Source organism: Diorhabda sublineata, chromosome 1 (genome assembly GCF_026230105.1).
Source record: "Diorhabda sublineata isolate icDioSubl1.1 chromosome 1, icDioSubl1.1, whole genome shotgun sequence".
NCBI lineage: Eukaryota > Metazoa > Arthropoda > Insecta > Coleoptera > Chrysomelidae > Diorhabda > Diorhabda sublineata.
Window position 1 is genome coordinate 24,600,280 of NC_079474.1, and position 26,827 is coordinate 24,627,106.

The window sequence follows — 26,827 nt, forward strand, 5'->3', positions numbered from 1 at the left end:
TTAAACGTCCCAGCTTACATCAACAAACTATGGTATCTCCAGCATGTTTTGTGAACAATTGGTATCCAGTAAAATTACCTTCATTAAAATAAATTTTCATATTCATATTCATATTCTACCTAATACCTTTTCACACGAGATCATAGTATCATTAAGAAAACCAGTTTCTCATAGTATGTTCCATTAGCATTACCATAAAAAGTTAACACTGACCTTGTTATTCTTTAGTTGGGTATTGCTAACGTTATTTGGAGTTGTGTTGAGCGAAGAGTGAAGGTTATTTTCTTAATTGGCAATGTCGCGATTTCCTTCATTTACATACAAAAGACAATAATTAGTATTATATGTTTGTTACGTAGGTGCCTCAAAAAAGTATATATTAAATTAATACCAAGCAGAATTTGGTTTTTGGAATATTTACAATATATGAGCAGCAAAATTAATTATAATCTGTTTTTATTTAATATGTATGAAATATTAGCAATTAAAGGTTTCATATAATTTATGATGTAATATGTGTTATAGTGTAGTTTACAAAATTTTGTATGTAACTCATGGGTTTACATCTTCTTAAACGGCGTAGTTCACCAATTATATCGAATAATTCACTCGTGGCAAATTTGGGTCCATATTAACTCGACCTTGTAAATTACAGTATACCGTTTCACTGTTTCACTTCATTCTTGATTGTTAGCACCCTTAGGTCCCTCGGATCAAGCCAAGAAGCATTAGTTATTATTCTCATGATTCTATTATGGAATCTTTCTAGAGAATGTCGAGATTTAGGTGACTTGTAGTACTCCATAATAAAGTTGTAAGCTTTCTTTTGTTGAATATAAGCCGTGTTGAACTGTTTAAAATATTTGAGACCGTTGTTTGGGTTTTCTTTATAGGTGATACTATATATAGATAAATATTTACAATTATAGTCTGCAAGATCGCATGTTTTCAAATCTGAAGATATGTATATTTATTTCAAAAATTAAACCAGTATGCAGCATGTCCGGAATTAATTATTATTATTAGAATAGAAGTCGTTTACAGATTAGAAGGCACTTTCCAGTAAATATGCCCTCAAATTATTGTCGAATGCGAGAAAAAATGAAATCGATTTGGAGAAGGTAGGTACAGGTCCTTGCAACAATCTTTCTGAAATTGGAGAAGCGTGCTTACGAATTAGGCAAACGGATTCAAATATGAATAAGGAAGGAAGAGTCAAAATTTTTAATCTTTTATATGTCCCTACAGTGAGCTCTGTGGTTTAGTCCGAGTAAATATCTAACAGCTCCCTGTTGTAGTTTGAAGATTCGTTCAAATTGAATCGCACTACACGTACCCCAGAAGGGAAGGGCATATCGGAGATGCGACTCAATAAGAGGATAATAGACTATTAACGAGGTGGATAAGTTCAGTACTTTGGAAACTGATCTCGGCGCAAAACAGTAGGAACTTAGTTTTTTGGATAAAGTGGCAATATATAACTCCTATTGCAAGAAATTGTCCACAACAAGCCCTAAGAACTTCACAGATTCAATAACGTTAATGGTGGTTTTATTTCATAAAAAAAGCAGAAATGTATTTTTATATGAAAAAATTTTAATTTTAGAAACGTAGAGACAGAGAAGACTAGAATTACACGATTTAATGGTGATTAGGTCACTAGATATGGTCCTATGAAGTGTCTTGAGATTAGGGTTGCCCCAAGAGAAATTAGTATCGTATCCAAAAAGACATATTCTATCACTTATGTCTAGATAGACGATGTCGTTTATAAACAAAAGAAACAAAATAGTGTCAACTACTGAGCCTAGGGGCACATTCTATTGGCTTGCAGTAAGACATCGTTGTGTCAACCCTTACAAGCTGACTTCTGTTGGTAAGGTATGACTTAAACCGTGCAAGGGGTGTTCCCCTGCAATTTGTTAATTGAAATATTATGGTAAACATTATTAAGGAGGGAGAATATAGCGTCATTAATGCATTTGTTACTTAAAAACCCAAATTGGTGGATAGTAAGTATTTTATATTTAAACAGCAATAATGAAAGCCACTTTTGGACCAATCTTTTTATGATCTTAGATAACGTGGGTCTCTGAAGTGCGCAGAAATCTATTTTGTTTTTGTCTATTTCTAAGACCACCTCATAGTCTTTGTTGCTCCATGATGTAATGTTCCAACTTCCGAGTCTTACTATGTTTTCTTTCCATACTCGTTTTTTCCGTTTTCGTGCCGTGTCGTCGTCAATGCTCCGTCCGGTTTCCGAGGCTAATGTGACAGTTCTGTGAGCGTTTTTTCTTTTTACGAGGGGCAGGCTGCTGGCCTCACCCCTTAACCCTCCTCCTTTATCCGGGCTTGGGACCGGCAGTGATAGTCAATGGGCTACTCAATCCACCCATCAACCACCCTAGGCACATTATAGAGCAAGTAATGAATTTCAACTACTTGGGCGTAGAAACAACGAGCAGCAGAAACACAACGGACGAGGTAGATAAGCAGATCAAGAAAGCAACTAGAATATCGGGATATTTACGGGACGTTATATGGAGAAATAAATATATGAGCATAGAAAGTAAGACACGAATCTACAAGACCAGTATAAGACCCATACTAACCTATGCCGCAGAAATAAGGGGAGACACAACACAAACAAAGAGAAAAATGAGAACAGCAGAGATGAAGATATTACTGACAATAAAGGGTACCACACTCCACGATTGAATACCCAACACAGATACCTTAAGAGAACTGGGAGTACAAGATGTCGTTAGATGGGTAAGAGCAAGACGCCGACAATGGAGAGACCATGTAGAACGAATGGTTCCAGAACGGATTTCCAAATGGGCCAAAACACAGAAACCAGACACAAGACACAAGACGCCCAATCGGTAGGCCCCCAAAACGCTGGTACGATAGCTGGACATCGCGTCAAAAGAGGGCAGATGACAGACCTGACAGGACCTCGTCCTACAAGAAGAAGAAGAAGAAGAAGATAACGTGGGAAGGAGTCCAATTGGGCGATTGGGTAATGCTTGATTTTCATCTTCTCCTTTTTGCATAGGTATAATTATAGACGTCTTAAGGCAATAGGGAAAAGTGCCATTTTGAAATAAAACGTTAATTAAAGTGGTAAGGTGATATAATGTGAAATCGATAAAACTCAAAAACATTTTTAATGTAAGTTCATCAGTTCCAGATGAGTATTTATTATTGATGTCATTGATTGTTCTGCGAAGCTCTGCTAAATCTACTAGCATATAGAAGAAATCTTCTAGGTTAGTATTAACATCAAAGAGAGATTAAACTGAATCACGAGAATGAGTTATAGAATTTGATAAATTTTTGACTACATTCAGAAGTAATTATTCAGGTTATAAGGTGAAGTAGAGATTATGCTCGAGGAAGAAGGCTTATTTCTTAGATCATTCACAATGGCCCATGTTTCTTTGGAAAACTTCTATTGTCTTATAATAAATTTTTCTGTATAGTTTCACGTGATTTTTGAAGACACTATCCGAGTATTTCTTGTTCATATTCTTTGCATATATACGTAAACCATCAGTGCATCAAGGTTCATTTTGCTTATACGCCTGAGGGGAAAATAATTGGATGCCAAACTAGTTAGTGTTTTCATGAATCTAGAAACTTTGAGGTCCACATCACCAGTGAAAATGTTCCAATCAGTTATTTCACAACGGTGCTTGAAGATTTGAAAATTTTTTTCCGAAAAGATACGGCATAATTTGAGAGAAGCATTTTTAATATTGGATTTTACCGAAAATTTTGTTAACACTGCTTCATGATCGGAGAGACCTAAACTAAAGACATTCTGCATTCTAAATTATATGATGACACGACATAGTCTATAGTATTAGAACTAGTCTTAATTATTCTGGTTGGTGCCGTTATATGCATAACCATACCAAGGATCAAAAATTGACTAAACATATTCTTGACCAGCACACACACTGGAATAATCAATATTGAGATCACCAAATCAAATTAGTTTGCTTTTTAGAGGAAAGGACTCCAGTAAGGTCAGGAGTTTGTAACAGAAAGTATGCACGTCATCGTCAGGTGTTCTGCGAATACAAACAAGATAGAGGTCATAAGTCTTGCGGTAGACGATAGAAAATTTGAATACTTTCTCATATATTACAACATGGAACTGTGTTATTTCGAATAAGTCGTTGTTTGTGGACATGATCATAATACCTCCACGAGATAAATTAGTTCCATTGAATATGGCTACTGTGGTATAGTTTTTGACAAGAACAGGCTCATTATCAGTTAACCAATGTTCAATGATGGCAATAATCTCTGGAAAGTTGATTTCTTCTAGTAAAAGATACAGTTCATTTGTTTTGTGTCTTAAGGATTGAATATTAATAAGAAATAGGCTGAGCATGCTATCGTTCAATCTTTCAGTGGGTGCTTGCTTCTCTGATCGCGTCATTTCAACTAAAAATTTCTACTTTCACCTAGAGAGCTACTGGAATAATATTTTCTATGGCTTTCCCTAATTTTTTGAAGTTGTAGACGTTTTTCCGTTGGAAAGAACTGTGGCGGAAAGATCTGCTCCAGCTTCGGCTGAACCAATACCATACGCATTGTGGAAGCAACGAATCACGTCGCTAAAAGGCCCTTTTATACTATTTAGTTTGATGTTGGTATTCGTGTACCCTTCGAAGCAAATGCTGGATGGTTGGTCGTAGATGTAGTCGAGGAATAGCGTAAGTGTTTCATAGATGTGCGATCCCTCAACCTTGCTAATACATAGTGCCCATTTGCCGCATTCGAATCTCGTGATAGCCGCTTAAACGATGAAGTCATCGGATCCATGTGTGAGAAATCATCTTTTTTCGCATTTTTCTCTATAATAATATCAGACCTTTCTATCTCCAGAGACTTACAAGTAGTTTTGACCTCCTTAAATAAAATTCCTCGTGTAAAGCTAAATTCTTTTCTCACATTGTCCATTTCAATATGTTCACTGGTTGACGCATTACTTGGTTCTCGCGGTGTTGAAGGTTTTAGAGGTGGGATGCTGCATCAAGTAAATTGTCCCTATTTTTCAATATTGGGAAGCATCGTATAGTCATTTGTTCTTAGTTTTTCTTTCACGTAGTGTGCAAGCTAATTTGAATGAATTCCAATCCTTCTTTGTAGGGTTTATATGAGGTGAGAATGTACTATGTTATTTATTTCCATCCGATATCGCAGTTTCCTGAATTCGCAATAAAAAACAACTTAGAACTGGGATACGTTTATTTATAAAATAATATTTTAATATATTTTCAACTAATTCAAAGAACATTGGTAGATATGATTACAATAGCACTTTTGACTTGAAAACTAACAAAATACATATTTTTCTGATATATAAATTGAAAGGTGTAATAAATAAATGCAATAACAAAAGAATATTCTAAACAAAAAGCTTTATTTTATTTATAGATGGCTCTCAAAATCAACAAGAAAATAAGCCAATTACACATAATACAGCCTTTTAAAGAAAAATAAACGTAAAAATTTTGAAAAACAAAAATAAATATCCTCTCTGTAAATATAAGTCAATAAAATTGTAAAAAACATCAGCTTTTTATACTGAACAAAAGAAAATTTTCATCAACATGATTCCATCAAATAACATCTCTTCCTTCTCCTCTTCCATTAAATGATGCTTTTCTCGTTGAGGGGATAAACTCCTTCTGGAGTCCAGTTCACATGAAAAATAAAAGATACAGTAGCTAAGTATTTTTCTTTTATTTAATTGCTATACAAGTCATCCATGTCAAAAATGACCAATATTGATACAAGAGTTACACAAAATATTTCTGCACTAGTAGTAAAATGAATAAATTATATCAATTTATCACAGCTGGAATAAAAGGTTGTAGAAGACCTATTACAAAAAATATCATAGCACTTTGGTCGCATAAAGACCAAAGCGATTTATCACAGTTTGAGTAAAAAGTAGTAGCACCAATGTAAAGAGGTCCTGATGTTTTTTAACAGATGAGGAACATTATATATCACACAGATTGGGCTCGCATTCACAGTGAAATAAAAAGGTGAAGTTATTTTCGTTTTAGTCTTTCATGAGCTTATTCAACGCAGCTCTGTTTGTATTGATGTGATGTAAAATGATAAGTTATGACTTGCTCCCAACTCCTATTTATACCCCTTGCTAGAAAAACTAGTGCAAGGTCAGCCAATTGATTGATTGATTGATTGATCTACATACCCTGAAACAGAACTTTTGTGATTTCATAATGAAGGCCTGTAATTTCATCAAGTAATAATTTACAGTGGTGATCAAGTTCATTCATTTTATTCACTTTGAGCTTCCATGATAGTACCATTGATACCAATGTGAAGGGTTATTCTTGCGAACATTCTTGTCAGTGTTGAAACTGGAGGCAACTGAAAATAAGGACTTCTTTTGTACATAGCAAGAACAAAAATTTTATCTTATATAGTCCATCGTATTCCTGTATCTTCTTTACGAATATTTCTTAACTATGAATGAATTAATTCTTTCGTTGCATTATATAAACTTTCTTCTATACACTCAAATGCTTCAATTTCACACATTCTTTAGACTATTTTAGATATATTCTTTAGACTATTTTTCTTTTTTTTTTTGGCTTATGCATTCCGATGAAGTTGATACAAAACCATTTTCCTAGGTATTCTTACTACTTCCAGCTACAGTCAAAAAACACAATTTTTTTTGTCAAGACTACTAATTTACTCTGTTACAATGGAATCTGAAACTTCACTTGTAAACTCCGATGGATCTTCTATAGTTAAATTGGAACTATCAACTTGATGCTCCTCGACAATCTAATGTCTACTATACCTGTATTTATAGCATATGAATGTTCTTGATTCAGTAAACAGTTATGAACTTTGACATAACTGTGATCTTTATAAATGGAAGTAGACAAGCAGCAGAGAGGTAGGAATAGATGAGATAGCTTTGTACTGTTGACCAATGAATTTTACAAAATTTTTTCCATTCAGAACACACACCAGAAAGCATTTGGGGAATGGATATAAATATTTATCTATCATTCCTTCCATATACATATATATATATATATATATATATATATATATATATATATATATATATATATATATATATATATATATATATATATATATATATATATATATATATATATATATATATATATATATATATATATATATATATATATATATATATATATATATATATATACAGTGCTTTTCAGATAAAAGTATCCACCTTTAATAACTTTTGTAATACTGGTATTTAGAAAAAATCCAAAAACACGTCAATTTATGTTGGAAGGGGCAAGCATTATGGCATATTTAAACTTACTGGAAAAGCCACCCCCTCACCCCTAGCAGCATCCCCTTTATTTTTTTAAGTTACTTGTCATATTTTTTATGTAAAATTTGGATACTCCTCTTTGAGCTGATTTCAAAAATGTATAATACTTGTAGGTTAAAGTGATTAGTTTATGAGATAAACAATTTTTCTTTTAAGAGCACAAATTTTACTTATTATTTACTTTCACCTTATTTGCCTGTACTAAAATGGGTTGTACAACAGTTTAAACTCTTTAATCTTTTTAACTGAGCTATTTATTATGAAGTTACAATAAGTGTTCAAAATGAGTACCATTCACTTCCATACAATGGTATAATCTATTTTGAAATGCCTCTCTGACATTGCTTAATACGGCTGGATTTAATTGTCGACATTCATTTTCTATCCTCTCTCGTAAATCATCCAGAGATTCTGGTTGGGTAGCATAAACTTTTGTTTTTAAATACCCCCATAAAAAGAAGTCTAGGGGTGTTAAATCCGGTGACCTAGGTGGCCACTCCATCATCTGCCCCCTTCTACCTATCCAACGAGCGGGTTTAAAAATTGTCGGACAGGCATAGCATAGTGTGGGGGAGCTCCGTCTTGTTGAAATACCAGTAAATCTTCGGAAAGGTTATCATCATTTTCTATTATTGTTGTAATACGTGGGTCAACCCCTTCCCTGAGTAACTTAAGATATGATTCACCATTTAAATTTCCGTTGATGAAGAAAGGTCCGACAATGTGGTCACCTAGGATACCACACCAAACGTTTAACTTTTGGGGATGTTGTGTATGGAATTCACGCATAATATGTGGATTACTTTCAGCCCAATATCTACAATTATGCCTACTTACTAAGCCATTTAATGACCATGAGCATTCATCAGAAAAGCAAATATTGTTTAACAATTGTGGATTGTTATTGATAATTTGCGTCATTGATTCGCAAAACTCTAGACGACGATCAAAATCATCTTCATTCAACTCGTGCACCAACTTAACTTTGTATGGGGGTGGTACTTGAATTTATGTAGAACTCGGAAAACTGTAGAAGATGAAACACCGATCGCTCTACTTATTGTTGACAACGATTGGGGTTGTTGAGCCTCTAAGCTGACTTGCCCTAAAATTGCCACTTGGATTGCTTCGTTATTTACGAGTCCCTCTCGCTTATGCACTTTATTGCAAACAGAACCTGTTGTGGTAAATTTCTCCATCAGTTGAATTACATACTTATGAGTTGCATGTCTTCCGTCATGTAATTCGTTAAATATTCTAGCAGCAGCTATTGCACAATTATTATTTTGGTAGTATAAACCTACAATTTCAATTTTTTCTTGCAAAGAGTAAACTAAACCATTTCAGAGAAACAAAATAGATAATGTATCAAATTACACTATCAATAGTGACTACAAATTCCAGTTGACAATGTCAAACTTTAATAAAAAGTAGAGTTCTTTGTTGTTTGGATTTTTTAAGTAGAATAAATAGCACAGTTAAAAAGATTAAAGAGTTTGAACTGTTGTACAACCCATTTTAGTACAGGCAAATAAGGTGAAAGTAAATAATAAGTAAAATTTGTGCTCTTAAAAGAAAAATTGTTTATCTCATAAACTAACCACTTTAACCTACAAGTATTATACATTTTTGAAATCAGCTCAAAGAGGAGTATCCAAATTTTACATAAAAAATATGACAAGTAATTTAAAAAAATAAAGGGGATGCTGCTAGGGGTAAGGGGGTGGCTTTTCCAGTAAGTTTAAATAAGCCATAATGCTTGCCCCTTCCAACATAAATTGACGTGTTTTTGGATTTTTTCTAAATACCAGTATTACAAAAGTTATTAAAGGTGGATACTTTTATCTGAAAAGCACTGTATATATATATATATATATATATATATATATATATATATATATATATATATATTCAATATTAATGTCCCGAGTGCATGTCAAATTGTCGATAATTTAATTTTCTCGAGTGCGCGAATGCGCACGAGAGGAAATTATGAGACAATTTGACATGCACGAGAGGGCATTTTGGCAGACTATTTCCTGAGAAAAATTAAATTTAAAATAAACAATAATTGTTCCTTTTCTTCAAATATAAAATTAAAACCAAATGATGTTTATTAATCCTAGACGAAAATTTGGCACTAGTGCAAATTATCGATAATTTGCACTAGTGCAGTATTATCGCTGAAATTTGATCGTTGCTAGGTAAACATAAAATATTACAGCTTTTTGGTTGGCTTAAATTTTTCGAAGGAAATAGTCAGCTTAATTTAATTTAAATTTAATTTATACTCATATCTATACCTACCATGAAGTTCATCCTGAAATATTCAATGGAAAATTACAGAAAAGAATACTAAGCTGTTATTAAGTTATTTTCAATAAGATCCTTCGTCATATAGGACAATGCTCCCTACCTGACTCTATAACAAACAAATTCTTCATTAATATAAAATTACTTGTGTGTACGAAACGTGGCAGGAATTCAGAAATTGATGACGAATGACATATTGACATTGACAGTAATGACACATTTTCATTACACTAGCGTCACTATTGGTGGGTGGCAGAACTAAATTTGTGTTTTCGAGATTATTTACATACAAGATGACCTGTTCTTCACGTTCCATAACAGATTATTCTAACATTCAGTACAGCCAATTTAGCGACACTAAATTTTTCGCGCGCCTGTTCAAAAATTCAATTTATATTTAAAGCACCCTCGTATCACATAATCTATGATTTATCAACAAAACATTGACAAGTAATGACAGTTCTTTATCTGCTCAATTGAATAATATTGACTATTTGATTCGAAAAATTTAAGCCAACCAAAAAGCTGTAATATTTTATGTTTATCTAGCAACGATCAAATTTCAGCGATAATACTGCACTATTGCAAATTATCGATAATTTGCACTAGTGCCAAATTTTCGTCTAGGATTAATAAACATCATTTGGTTTTAATTTAATATTACAATATTGAAGTAATAATATCAACTACGGTATAATTTAAAGAATAACAAATTTTAAACACAGAATTAAGTTTATTTTAAATTAATATAATATTATAATAATATAATAATTAATATAACACTATAATTTTGATAAAAATAGGAGGGGTGAGGTAATCACACGTAGTTGCCGAATGTTACATAGACAACAACATAAATAACATTACAACGAGGAATAAAAATAATGGAAGTAATTATTAAGAATTACTGTGCCATACAAAGGTCCAACAATATTACAACTACCACAGAAAGTACTATTTATAATATGATTGGTAAAAAAAGTCTACCTGTAACATTCGATAACTTCCTTTATGTTATTATTAATCCCAATTTAGATGTAAAAAAAATTTATAATATATTCTGATAAAGACAAAGAAGAAGAAGTAGGCCGAAACGTCAATTTTCAACCGTCTTTTCAATCAGAATATTAGGTACTACAAAATACAAGAACTTGGGTCTCAATAAAATAGTTCTAACTTTTGTGTCGTTTTCCGAACTATATATATATATATATATATATATATATATATATATATATATATATATATATATATATATATATATATATATATATATATATAACTTGAATGAGAAATCAATAAAATATTATAGATTCAACCCAGTTTGGTTTAATAGATTGAATTGTTTGAATAATTGTTTTATTTTAAACATTTCTATTAGGATTGAATCAATTTTTTGGAAGAACTAAATTTAAAAGAATAGTTGAAATCGCAACACCTATTTTCCAATAGAATATACATAAGTAAAGTGGATTTAACCTTATACCTCAGTAAATTGAAAATTTTCCAAACTCTACTAGGTAACCAGATATTGTAAATTCTTGTGTTGTGACATTTTTTCTATAACAATGTCATATAATAATAGAACAAAAAAATGTCAAAACAACAAAAATTTCATTCCAACTTTGTTTTTATTTATGTAGTGTTAGGGATACTGTAAATCTAATTGAATTGAATTGAATTAAATGAAATACCAGTGAGTTTAAAAATATTACTTGAAATGTTTCCCATCTTTTTTCGATTGTATCTCTATCTTTTGAAAATACTATAGCGTCTATTGCAGACCTAAAAAAACGTTTTAGTATCCCAGGAACAAACTATTTTCTACTTCCAGGTTTTGTAAAATATTTAGTTTTCATCCACTTATTCATGGCTCTACTCTAATGTATCCTGAACCACTCTTTTCATCTATTCCAATATTGTGTTTTCTGTCGTTTTAGTAGATCCGGTTTGTTTGTTTAGCCAAATTTTTAATTCTCCGCAAAAGCGTATTCAGGTTAACGCATTTTAGTAATAGAAGCATTTCAAAGTACACTTTTAACGTTTATCTTCACTATCACGTATTTTTAAATTACTCACTGATATTATAGTTGAATAAGTTTCTATTACTATTGATTTTAAAATTGAAATATCAACAACCTAAAAGTCAACTAAATTATGTAAATTAACAATATGGCGGGATGAACCCACTAGTATATATATATATCTTTTTTTCCGGAGAAAAACGGATTTTTGAATTTTGTTTTCACAATTTTTTCAAAATTATACTGTGTTTCAAGTGGTTTATTAAGAAGTCTAAGATTAAACGATTATAAAATATGTTATCGGGCGCTAAATCTATCCAGTGATTCCAACTAAGCTCCTTTGAGAAAAGTCATGAAAAAAATTATTCGTTATACTTCTGTTTTTACAAAAACATAAAGGTGGCATTTTCAGAACAGCGCACGGAAAATGTTTCCCGTTCTCTGATTTTTTTCTGTATGCTAAATGAAGAATAACAATTGAAATTAAAACAATTATTTATTTATAACTTTTCCGAAAACACCAACAATATAATCAATATATTTAGAAATCGTTGGTATTAATAGTAACATTTATTAATTGCAGTATTTCATTTCAGATATTGAAGCAGACGGTTCGCAAATGTTTTGATTTTCTTAATAGAATGTCGCAGAGCTTGTATTTAACAAGTGAGAAAGGTTAAACAATTTTTGTGATACTTCTATTTTTCTTTGTATGGATTTTTCTATGTATCCTTCTCCTACGTTGAAAGGAGGCCATCCTCAGTGTCTTTTCAGATTCAGCAAATCATTGCCGACATGGTTGCCGAAAAATCCCTTAGCCCATGTCCGGTATATTATCAGGATTTTTCAATTTCAGGTATTTTACAACAAATTTCGGGTCATGGCATCCAATTTGTTGGACGTAACAACTACGATTTCGGTAAGAAACAAATAATCTTCTACTGTTCATATTTTTATGCCGTAGAACTGTATATTTACGGTAAAGTACACAGGGTTCGAATGTATATCTCTCATTGATAATGGTAAACGTTCTTGACATATGAGATTTTCCATCTCGCAAAAAAACAACAACAAACGGACCATTATTTTCCACATCGTCTAAACTCAAACGTATTAAATCATCTCTACGACATGCGCCAAAGATCCAAAACACTAAAATCCTTTTGCCAGTATTATTCATCTGAAGCTTCGCATAAAAATGTGGTTACTTATTCTGCCGCACTTTCCATAGGCTAATGTTTCAAAAAAAGCAATTTCTTTAATAGCTAAACAACTCTTTCGAATTGAAAATCGACTTCATAACGTGGAAGGTTTCATATTCTTGGATTTTTCCACAAAATAAAAGAGACGAATATCATCACTTATAGTTTCAACTTCTTTGAGATTTCGTCAACAAAAGTTGATGATCGTGTTCATATTTTGACCTGGATTTTGCTGGTAACAAATCAGCACTGCCATGTGTCGCTAGCTCTAATATGCTTTAGGAATACCTCGATTTTCTTCCAAGTGAATGTTTTAAACTAACATTTCCGTGCTTGCGTGACAACCCGTGTTTGGCTGTGCCTCAAAGGAGAATTTGTCACGCGCGCATGGAAAATCCTTATTTCCAGACATTGAATGAAATACTATACTTAAAATAATGCTAAAAATTCCAATATTTTTTTCTGTGTCACAACCATTTTTACATGGTAGTGATGATTTTGTATAACTATCAAATAAACTATTTATATTTCTGCATTGATGCGTGAAACTTTCTCACCGTGGAAAGAAGACTTTTTTTCACTGTGGAAATAATACTTTTTGTTACAGCCAAAATAAACATGAATTATTACTTTTTGATCATAAAACAACTTCATTTATTGGCATAATAATTGATAGCTTAAGTTGAACAATTACTTTCAACATAAATTCTCGAAGATGTTCCATGTTGCTGCTGATCATAAACGATAGATATAGTTTGAAGAGTTGATTCCACAATTTTATGAAGAGGTAATGAAAGTATTTATTTTCACTATATATCAGACGATATAAATTCATATTCACAGTTGTACAACAAATGTTATTTGTAGATATTTCGCGTATAAAATTCGTATTTTCATCGCACAACCTGCGATCTTTGAGAAAAAATAACAATCATATGCCATTTTTTATCATGGAATATGTACAAATTTTTTCATCGAATTGTATGGTGAATTATTTCTGATATTAAGGAGTTTCCAAAGATTTTAGCCTTTTAATCAATTGTTCACTGTTTTATAAAGAAATAACTGTAATATGATTTTAACTTTCAACGAATCTAAGCACTAAATCTCATAATTGGCTCTTTTAGAAAATTATACTATAATTATCAATAAACTATGAATTTTAATGATTGCGTAGCTCGTGTGATTTTTAATGATTACGTCGAGTAGTATTTGCTACAATTATATTATAATTAATGAATCCTTATTTCTAAATTTGAGGCTATCCTGAAAGGATCCTTATCCACTTTGAGACCTTTCCTAGCTTTTGGAGGAACTTGTATCGACAATATTGCGTCAGTCAGAGCAACACTGGAGAAAACAAAAGAGCAAAATGAAGATATCTGGTTAACTTTTATAGATATTGAAAAAGCATTTGACTTGATTGACATAATGTGGAAAATCGTATCAGATAGGTACACCAGAATATTACAACTATGTTGGAGGAAAACTATGGAAAAACTGAAGGAACATGAATTCGCGGATTATATATGTCTATTAACAACAAGTAGAAATCATAGACAAGTCTATATTAACCGGCTACATAATTTAGAAAAGGGCGTTGGTCTTTTTAAGGGAAAACCCTTAGATTTTCATTTAATCATCGTAACTTGTTGAGTCATGTCTGGTACAATTTCATTACTTTATTTCTTTCTTATTTTGATTATTAACGAAGCAGTATGTTTTTATAATACATAGTTTAGAGTGTCATAAATATGAAATTTGTGTATTATTAAGACAACAGTGGTAACAAAAAGCCGAGGGAATAAAGAAAATACGTGAATTTTTCAATAGATTTTTTAACAAAAGATGGTGCTTTTTGTTTAACTCGATAAAATTCATGGTTTAGAAGATATGTAGATTCTTAGATCGTTGCACATGCCAAGAAAAATATTCGCCATAAAGAGACATTCTGAAGAAAATTATCATAAATCGTGATTACTTATTAAAAATATATAAAGAAAGTATTAAAACACAATCAAACATTTCTAATTGAATTGAAAATTGAATAACTTAACTTATCAAAGAAAAACAAAAAAAGCTGTAATAAATGTTCGAAGTGGGCACCTTGCACTTCTACAAACTTCCGAATCTACGGAGGATATTTCTTTGAACTTTGAAGAGAATTCCAAGATTCTGCTTTATAGCGTCACAATGGAAGTTTATTCAATTGATCATTTCGTTATTTCGTTCCTTATCTTTACCGGTGTGCATATACGAAGCTTTCCAGATATCACCAAAAAAAAAAAAAGAATCCTACTACGAAAAATATTATTTTTTATATTTTTATTATTAATTTTTTCCCTATGCCAGTGATATATTCTTCGATAGTATATAGTACAAATGTTTATTTATTTATTAGTTCTCCAAGAAATATTTGATTTTCTTTTAATATCTCCTGTAAGTATTTTCAATAAATAATTACAATTTTTTCATGTTAAAGCATTATTTTCACTCATCTACTTACTATCAAATTTTTTGCATCAAGTTCTGGATCGCCCATTATAAAAGTTGAAAGTTTAGTTTAGTTCAACTGGTATTTATTCTAGAGGGTTTCTCATATATAATGTCGGTTTCCAATGTTTACTTAATATTTTGTGGTTTTAACTGAACTTCAGAAAGATCTCTGATTTATTCGGCTTACATGCAAGCAAATTGTCACACAACATTTTCGGGATCTCCTTTGGATCCAAAATTTTCCTACGCAAGAATTTCGCCGTCGATCAGAATAAATAGTAATCCGTACTGAATGCTATATGTTTAATACCACCAAGTTTTTCGATTTAATCCGCGTAACTTTCGCAATATGTGGTTTAGCATTGTCTTGCTATAAGAGAACCCGTTTGCGGTTAACTAAACCTGGATATTTCTCCAATAAAACCTCATACATTCGTATCAGTTATCCACAAATAGACCTTGAATTGACTGTTTGACTATTTGAAATGAATTCGAAGTACAATAAACCTTCATAATTTCACTAAACACATAAGAAGATTTTTGCTCGAATCTACCTCTCTTCGTCGGGTTCTGGTAATTATCATCTGTCTAATCACTGATTTCCTATGTTCAGGTTGTTTTGATAAATCCATTTTTCATTGCAAGTAACGATGCGTTTGATAAAACGTTCACCTTCGGCAAAACAAGGAGCTGTTTATACACCTCTACACGACGTTTCAATTGAATTCGTGTGGCACTATTCGACAACTTTTAAACTGGGTGTTCCAGTACAAAAAATTTGAGAGAGAATAGTTGACGTGACAATAATGCTGAGACATAAAATAAATTCTCATATAGTTATAGGCCTTTAAAGTTGCTACATCAGAACTTATGTTTAAATATATTTTCTATAGTATACATTCGAAAATTCTATAGTACTATCTGAAATAATTAGATCAACTTCTTCTTGGTGTTTGATTCCATCAATTGACGGAAAAATAATATCTTGCCCTTTTGGTTTCTGATTTAACACTAACATGTGATCCAGCCCTGTCTATTGAGATAGAATTAGAAATAAAAGGTGATTTCTTTTTCAAAAGCGATAAGAAGTTTCTAAATAAAATTTGTGAGAATTGATTGATTCTTATGCTATGAATCACTGTAGATTTGTAAAAAAGAAAGTAAGATAGAGAGCAATCAATTCTATTCTTTGTTTTTCGAATACTGTCGCTGAAACACCGTATCAACACAATCGGAGGCGTAATTCCTAGTGACTTGCAAGAGCAGGGACTATGACAAATTCTCCTTTTCTTTCCGAGGGTTCTGAGAAAACCGAGACCATGGAACTTACTACCTCTAATGCTGGTTCGTACCGACGTCGAAGCTAAGAACAGTACTTTTGATAAGGCACAGCTCAAACGCTACAACATCAGTGCGAAGAACAGAAAAAAAGAGAAGACCAGAGCTTAACGGCCCCGAATCCTAATGTTGTTAATCTATTAGAAACCAAAAACACTTGTATCTACGACTATCGAACAATGAGTTCGATAGGCTCCAAAGGCAGAATTTTTTTTCGAGAGTTGGAAATTGGTAATAATGTAGCTGCAGAGAGGGTCCACCGGATCCAGCAAAATTTTGGAAGTGGTCTATGAAACAAAAAAGTTTGGGAAAAAATGCTCTGAAGGAACATTTATGTGATCAACATTTCACGACATAGGATGAAATATACTAGTAAATCATCAAATTTTTAAAAAAATTCCGAAAGATGTCTGGCTACAAGTTTTTAAGTTGTGGGATCCTATTGTTGTAGTTACTGATTTGAACATAAATGAAATAATTTTCACTCAAAGAATTATATCTAAAAATATAAGGCCTCACCTATGTATAAAAGACCATCGACAGGACAACCAAGAAAATTTTTCTCTTTAAATATAATTTTACTCACGATATGGGAGTTTATGTTGAATTTAATAGAATAGTGTGTGGTAAGCTATAAAATATCGATGTTTCAAGCAAACAACGTTGAGTGGGAGTTTTCTCTAAAAGTGTCTTTCAATATTAAACAATACCATCGAGCTCAGTCACCAACAATCACTGCATTGTCTGTATACAATGGGATTGAGGATGCGTTTTAATACATAAGGTTTCTAATTCATATAGACAATAGATTAAAATGAAGTGTATTACTTAAAAAATTTATCACGTGCAAAATTTACTTTGAGAATATAAATTTATTGAAAATAGAACTTACAGATATCGCTTGCTACTATATCAACACCCACATTTTCCATTGTGTTGCAAATGTAAAAAGCTTATGATTATTCGTAATATATTACGAATCACTAGTCTAAACGTACCAATTTGCAGCACCCTCTCATGGATATTTGAGGTTATATTTTTGTTTGTTTAGTCACTGTTTCTGTTGTAAGTCATAAACTTTTAAAAATGAAATTTACCAAGAAAAGGTACATTACAAACATGCAGATAATATTTTGCTATTTGCGGTAAAGCTGCTTGATTGATTTGAGTGTTTCTGTATTGGAAATTTAATTGTGAAAGATTTGGTTTCTTCTAGGTAACCAATGAAAGTTTGCAAGTGATCACAATACATCAGCAATGAGCTGTCTAGAGATCGCTAATGAAGTGGACAACTATCAAGCATTTTGGATTCTTTTCAGAAAGGTTGGATTCACAAAGATACACGATATTTGAGTGCCGCATATGTTGATGAATCGAAATTTAATTTTTGTTTAATCACTCTGGGGAAATTATTTTGTTAAAGTATTCAGCTGAAATTTTATGACGTTTGGTTATAATTTTTGTTATAAATATAATTTTTTATTTATATTAGGTGTACAAGGTATTTCAAAAAAAGGTGATCCACTCTCTAGGATAGATAGAAAACTGAATAATACGCCATCCGTATTCAAGATAAAGGGAGTTGAAGAAAAAAATTATACACATTCTCTACTAATTGCAACATTATATTGAAATTTTATACGCATGTTTTGCTAGTTACAGGGTTCGTACTAAGTAGTTTGAACTTTTTAATTTATTGAGCAAAATTTCAAGTGAACTAGTCTTTCAATTGGGGTGAATTTATCTGTAGCATCAACTTTTTCTTTAAAATATGATCAAAATGTGTAATCCAAGAGATGAATCGGAGTTTCTGCATCTCTACCAACGCATCGATTCGAAAAATGGTTACTCAATTATGACATCGTCTATCAACGTGAATTGGAGCTCCATCCTGAATAAAAAATAGAGATCTTGGCTCGTACAGCGTTTAATCTTCTAATATCTCGAATAGGTGATTGCATAAAAAATCAAGGTACATAACACCATTTAAATTTCCAGGTAAAATGTGATAACCTATTAAATGTTACCTAAAGTTACTGCCCAAACGTTAACTTTAAATGAGTGTTGGTAATGTGATATCATTTTGACATGTGAATTGTCATCACAGCATACCTTATCGCGTGGAAGTTGCCTCGTCCGTAAAAAGAATATTTTTAAAATAATTGGAATGAGTAGTTTTTTTTCTTGAAATATTTGTCAAAAATCCTCCAAGTACTTGAAGAAGACGTATTTGTCTTGCCACATTCCTTACGTTGGATTTTGATCAACTAAATTTAAAATCATATTTTCTTTAGAAATAGTTCTTGTTGTTTTTGGTGTACCAGAATTTATTTTTTTAAGTCTCACATTCCCAGTTTCTCAATAACATTGTTTGATAGCTCTAAATGTATTTTTACTTTGTACCGCTGCACTGGAGTTTACTTAACACTCGTCTAATGTTAACAACATGTAAGTTTAGTCAAAATTTGAGTACATTTTGATCAACAATATCTAATTTAACAAATAACAAGGTTTCAAAAATGTAATTATTATTGACACAACGTCGTAACTATCGAGGAATGACATTTTTCCAAGGAAAACTCAGAGAAAATGCTATTGTCGTGTAAAATTTGAATAGTTATGGGTGCCTTACTCAAATAACAGTTTGAGTCCCAGAACCGCAATACATGATCATCGATTATCAAATTGTTGTTTGTTTCATACTAATGCCTCCAATAGCTCAGTGCCCATACTGATATAACTTTAAAAAACAAGTGTAACTAGCTCTAACTAACTCTATGAGAGTCAGACATGAAAACAAATTCTTTGGATGTATCAGCTTCCAAAACATATTTGTATAAAATTTTTTACTGAGCAAACGCCAAATATTTTTCAGTTTTATAACTATCCTAGAGGCAGGAACACATTTTTTCTGAAATACCCTGTATAGAAAATTATATGAAGAGTGCACTTCAACCCATAACGAATGTAAACCTCGATAACATGTGTCTCCAATTTTCTTCGCATCTTGATTTGCTTATACCAAATTCGCAATAGGATTATGAAAGTTTCAACGCACTTTCTTAGTATACCTAATAATCCTATATTTTTATTTAAAAAAAAACAACCCCAAGATTCTACAAGTGATAAGACACAAAATTCTTAATATTTGGAGAAGCTGTAACTTAGGCACTAGAGTTGCGAAGTCTATGAGAATATTGCTGATCGTTCAAATGATCTGCAAAAGTTGTGGTAGCACCTCTTCCATTCCAAAAAATGTCGGAAAATGTGATTCCTTAGAAATAACTTGAAACAGAGTAGGAACTAACACAGTTAACACAGTCGAAATTTAGAAAACAATGACCAATGTATTGGAATAAAGATACAAATTCCTGCAGATTATAAATTTCAGGATTACCACGGAAATTTAGTACGAAAGACAGAATAGGATTGTCAAGAACAAAGAACATTTTAAAACACATGCAGAGAGAAAAATGGAAAAGATTTTATTCAATGAATTACTTTTATGTTTAGTGTTTTCTGACTTTATACAATTTTATATAAATTGATGAAGGTAGCTCATTATTGTACTTGTATAAATTCCATTAAACTATATTGTTATACCTGAATTAATTCCATTTAGTCCAAAGTATGTACAACTGATTTAAATTACTTATTTCATTTATCCACTCTGTCGAACTCATTCATTTGTAAGCTAATAACAATTTCGAGCTGCGTATAAGCTGCGTATACTCCATTTAATTATCGTTTTAATCTCTTTGATATGTTCTACTTTGTCCAAAACCGAAATTGGTTTATGAGAATGTCCATAATGCGATTACTCTGCTTACTGTTTGTATAACGTTACACTTTAACTAGTTGTCAGATCCAGTAAGCCGTTTGAGGGTTTTACCGTTGGTTATTGCTAAGGGACTTGGGCTTACACATGTGTCTCATATAAAATAGGAAGGAAACATACTACACAACAGGCGAAAACATTATTTTGATACTTTGAATTACATACTGTTATATTGTTTTTGCCTAAGAATTTGGAATTTGTTCTAGTGGAAATGTGATTAAACGATAAATATAACTTAGTAACGTTGAAGTATTTATCTAATGATTTTTTCCAGCGCTGTATCATCTTACATCTTATTACACAATTAAAGCTTATTCCACCAAACTTTTTCCCGAAAAGATACGGTATTATTTGAGAGAAGCATTTTTAGTATTGGATTTTACCGAAAATTTTGTTAACACTGCTTAATGATGGAGAAACTTGAATTAAAGGCAGTACAGTTGCTGGATTCTGAATTATACGATGACATGACATAGTCTATAGTACTAGAATTGGCCTTGGTTATTCTGATTGATGCCATTATATGCATGACCATACCAAAAGAACTAGAAATTGACTGAAGATATTCTTAACCAGCACACACACTAGAAAAAATCAATATTGAGATCACCACATAGAATTAGTTTGCTTTTTAGAGGTAAGGACTTCAGTAAGATCAGTAGTTTGTGACAAAAAGTATGCACGTCAGCATCAGGTGTTCTGTAAATACAAACAATATAGAAGTCATAAGTCTTGTGGTAGACAATAGAAAATTTGAATTCTTTCTCAGATATTACACCATTGAACTGTGTTATTTCGGAAAAATCTGGCTACTGTGGTATAGTTTTTGACAATAGCAAGCTCAGTATTATCAACCAACGTTCAGTAATGGCAACAGTTTCTGGAAAATTAATCTCCTCCAGTAAAAGATATATTCACCCTGTTTTATGTTTTAGGGATTGAATATTAAAAAAAAACAATCCGAGCATGCTATCGTTCAGTCTTTAGAGGGTTCTTACTTCTCTGATAACATCATTTCAACTAAAAATTTCTACTTTTATCTGTGTACCAATGAGTCTTAATCCGACAAAACAATGAAGCAATTGTAAGGACATATAGAAGGTGAAAGAGAAGAGGAATGTATATTATCTATCTTATTATAAATGAGATAGGAAGACGAATTTTTGTAGTACGACTCTCTTACTGTTCACTTTTCTATTCAAAATTCAAAATGTTTCACCGATCATTGTCGGTTTGTATGTACTAAGTCAGAAAGGACGTCTTGAAACGAACTAAAGCCAGCTATGAATCATAGCTATATTGTTACAGATGCGAAATCGTCAACTGATATAAACAGTGAAGCCGATACTTCATGTTTTCTGTGACCACTTTCATAGAGACCTTTGTTTTTTACGGTAAACTAGAGACTTTTAGCAGTCGAAGGTTCTAGTATAAGGTTTGATATATACAGTGCAAGTAGCAGCCGTAAACCAGTCAACAATTTGATGACATAGTAAATACATCAGAACAGTGACAATTGAATACAAAAGTGAACTAACCGGTGTATTTAAATGAATTAGTTGTTAAGTGTGTATGTAAATATTAGTGAATAGTTAAGAGTATGAAAAAATGTAATCTATACGTAGAAACGTAGCAATTAGAGTCTACAGTATATGCCGTACTCTCTGCACTGATGCAGTAGGAGTATTTGCCAACTGCCAGCCCATAAATTTGCTAGTTTAATGATGTGACCTTTTTTTATTTCACGCATCTCTTCTTAATATTTCTCTGGATTGCCTCGTTAAACATCAAATCACACTTTACATATATTTCTGAATGTTTGTATGTATGTTTGTAATGTAGAAACCCACAAATGATATAATATAAGGTTATACGATAATAAAACATACGATTGATCGACAAATATTGAGTTTACTATACTGAACGCCACTTCCAAAGTCGGCCTGTGTAAATAAAGACGTTTGATCTCAGTGTTTACTTAACATCATAGTTCATATTTGGGTTGTGGGCGGTCAACTCAACATCTAACTTCATAGTAAAGACAAAGAAGTTCGGTTCGACTAAATATTAAAATATTTTCAAATTGTTTTTTTTTTTGATATTTGAGATAATACTGATTCAATTATTATAATGTCTATGCCAATGTGCCAAAATTCAATAAACCCCCTGGAGCGCGGGTAAATATTCAGTCATAATATCCAAAGAACTTCGATTATTTTACAAGTATCGAGACGTAGTCTGCGAAAAATCATAAGAGCGCAGCTCGAGTGGTTTTTGTATGTTATAAATTCTATTCTAGCAATTACAAAGCAATTCGTGGCAAATTTAAAACGTTTTCTGAATTTTTGGGAAACAAAAGATGATTACTATTGTAATACACTTAGTGGGACCGATCGTTAAACAGAAGTGATTAAGCCATATCGCCAAGCGGATAATTGTTATATATATGCGCCGTACTTATACTCAGTTTATAATTTCTATTGACCTTAGCGGGTTCTGGGGGGTAAGAGTAATGATCGTATTGTATTTGCTAGATTATGAGCGTTGTAAAATTAACTTTTAAGCTTTCGAATACGAGGATGGTCCCAGAAGTACTTGGCCCAACAAAAATATATTTATTTTTCAAAGTAATTTCCTAAGAATCGTGAAGCCCTCAAAGTTACCATTAATTGCCGACATCTCCTCTTCAAACCTGGAACAAGAAAATAATCCGAGGGAGCTAAATCTGGCGAATAGGGTACATGAGGTAGCAATTCAAACTTTGCAATAAATCGGCATAATATTCGCCGTTGATAGTTTCTCCTTTTTCGAGATATTCAATGAAAATAATCCCAGGCGCATCCCAAAAAATCGATGCCATGACCTTTTCTGAAGATGTAATGGTCTCTGCCTTCTTAGGAGTCGGTTCTCCGATTTCAGTCCATTGTTTTATTGTCCTTTTGTTTCGGGCGTGAAGTAATAGACCTACGATTTATTCATTGGCGCAAAAATTCGGCTTTATTTCTGTGAAACATTGTCAAAGACTCGATGGAAACATTTTCTAGACCCTCTTTTTGTTCCATTGTGAGCAAACACAGCACCCATCTTGCGCACAGCTTTCTCATATCAAAATTTTCAATTAATATGCGATGTACCGCACTTTTTGTAATATCTACTATTTCGGTTAGCTCGCGCACTTTCAGTCGACGATCATCCAGTACCGCTTTGTGGATTTTCTTCAATATTTCTGGAGTCGTTACCTCAATTGGTCGACAACAGCGAGGCTGATCTTGGTAGGTCCTACGGCCTCGTTTAAACTCTACTACCCAATATTTTATTGTTGATAACGAAGGAGCAGTCTCCATTCACTGTCAACGGGGGCTGATGATGGTTTCGATTGCGAGCATAACCAGTGAACACTGGCTGATGGCATCCTTATTTGAAATGTATAGTGTTAAAAAATTTAAAATAAAAATCAGACTATACACTAACTCTATACACTAAATCCTACGTTTTTGTCCGACGATGAAGTTTCATTCAAGATAGGAAAAGGTACTTTACTCCCATGTTATACATATTATTTTTTTGCCTTCTTCAAGTAACAAATCATTTTTAGATAATTTATTTAGGAAACTAACAACTAAAATTTATTAATAATTGAAACCAAGAACTACAGTACAGTACAGTATAACCTACAGGCACGTTGTTTTAATTCTTGCAGTCCAACAAATTGTTAAATTGTGGGAGAGTAATTATTTATACTAATGTTAAACGTGTTATTTTGGGCATTTGTATACTACTAGAAGTGAAAGCTGGAGCCCACGCGATTTTCGTGATATTTTCATTATTATCATTTTTATTCAGCTAGAATTCTCCCGGAAGTACTCGTACTTGGCTGAATACTATTAATTTTATTAACTTCAGTGACTATACGATAATTTGGTTCCAAATTTTAAGTTTTTGGCTGCACGAGGTTTTTTGGAAACTATACCCGGAATAATTTATGGCATTAAGCAGTTTTAAATATTCTACAATTTTTTAGTAATTTTTGCAATAATATACATTTTTCTGCTCTAAAGCATCTATAGCAACGTATCTAATCTATTATAGGGTGTAGCGTAGCCATTCCATGACATCACTTTTACTTTTCCTTTTAGGGAGGAAGAGTACGGCTTTACTCCCTACACCGATGTCAGGAAATATATAATTTTGACAGAGGTTGGCTTTTCTCATAAGATTAGATTACACATCGACAATGTTGGTAAGCACAATAATCGCTACTGGAATCAAGAATATAACGGAGGATGGTAAACAGGTCACAATCGGTATTGTACCAAAGAGCTTCTATTCTCCATAATAATATTACTGAACCTGAGGATAATTCAACTGGTGAAATTTTCTTGAATCCTTTCCACAATTAGACGCCTAAATATCAACAAGTTTATGGTAATATATTTTTGTGAGAAGATCTCATATTCTTCCAATCACAAATATAATCAAAATTCCCTCAAACTTGCTGTATGAATTAATATTATGATCCAAAAGCTACTACTCACTTTGTGTAACATAAATTTACTGTAAGCTTTATTTGTATGTTACTAACTTTCCACCTACCCATATTCACATCTTAATATATCCTTTTTATAATATATCTTTGCTCCGACTATTGAAATTAATTTCCAACTTTTAAACTTGGATCTAAAGATATTTATTTTTGATTGGTTTCAGGACTGATATAGTCAATTTACTACCACATTATCATGGCTGTCACGCTGTATTCAAACGTCAAACTAGACTGGTGAGTGAATATATTATATTACTAACTTTTTAACTTTATGCTGTATCTAAGCTCAGTTATTTAAATCTCTCTCTTTTCATTTTTAGTCCATTGTGTAAATAACGCAAAATAAATATAGTATAGAGCAATCATATCTGCATGAACTTTGGGGCTACTTAGCAACATATTATGGAGAAATATTTGCTTTATAATTTACGAATAGTTTCAAAGCTCTCTCTTGTTTTCTAATTCGTTGTATATAATAAACTGGGAAGACTGGAATACACTTCTGGTATGTTCCTCTAATGGATAGTTGCTACAACTTAATAGTTATAGTTATTTTCTATATATATTCTCTTATATATATATTATTAATAAAAGATTTAAGATATAATAGAGAATAAACAAATAGGTATTTGAAGACTACATTAAGACCATGGAGTTTATGTATTCTCTCTATTTTTATCCTTTTTAGTTTTATAGGAATAAAAATAAAAAATAAAAGGAAAATTGACCTTTTTATTCACGTTCCGAATGAGATCTACCAACAAGATTGTGAACCGCGTTCACGACCCTATCGAAGCCATTTTAAAATTCTGGATATAACAACTACCATGCAATAGGTTTTTGTAGGCACAGCAAAATATAATGAACAAGAGAATATGGACTTATAGTCTAGTCTACAAGCTCAATTTGGTATTAAGTCGACATACTATTTTGAAAATTATGTGGTTTAGCTCATTCGATTTGGAATGATATTTTATTTGTGCATAAAAAGTGAACTAGCTCATAAAAATTTTCAAAAGTTATAAATAATAAAACACCTTCTAAAAAAAGTGTTTTCTAAAAAGAAAAATTGTTTTCCGGAACCACACCCTCATAATTTACAATTCTAATTTCACGCTAATTTTAAGTACATCAATGAAAAACAATTTTTCAAAGTACTTCATTTAAATTTGTAAATCTATGATAATTATGTTCAATGTTTAAATTGTCGTAAATTTTTTCTTCATGTAGATCTTTTTGTATACTTACAAAACAAGAGTGCGTCATAAAACTTTTGAAAATATAAAGTTGATTTTTCATGAAATGCCTTTAAAAAATATCATTATAAATTGACATACACGCTTTGGTACAACCTAATAATAGCATTTTTTTACTAGTACATTTCTTCCTTTCAAATTATCTCTCTAAAAATTCGAAGACATTTTATTAGCTTGAAGCGAAAAACCAAACATTATTTTTTTAAGATGGAAATTGTTTACAACTCATGAAATATTTTATGGACTAACATTTTACACACAATGATCCAGTCATTATTCCGGATTGAATTAGCTAATCCTCATAATATTAGTGATAGCATATTGAATTAACATATATTGAAGCTTTAGGTTTAGACTAAACCTCTTGAACAAGTCCCAACAAAGTTCAATTGCAAATTGTTCTTCCAATACAACTTACTGAGTTTGGACTATT

General features: G+C 31.9%; 1 protein-coding gene across 4 annotated transcripts in view; it reads left to right on the top strand.

The window, feature by feature from the left end:
• LOC130441257 (RNA-binding protein Musashi homolog 2) overlaps positions 1 to 26,827 on the top strand; it is a 453,235-nt gene that overhangs the window by 124,165 nt on the left and 302,243 nt on the right. For all 4 annotated transcript variants that reach the window (XM_056774857.1, XM_056774867.1, XM_056774875.1 and 1 more), the window contains one exon: positions 25,303 to 25,372. In XM_056774857.1, the coding sequence (XP_056630835.1) occupies positions 25,335 to 25,372 (38 nt within the window). In that variant the 5' untranslated portion in view covers positions 25,303 to 25,334. The remainder of the gene's footprint in view (positions 1 to 25,302; positions 25,373 to 26,827) is intronic.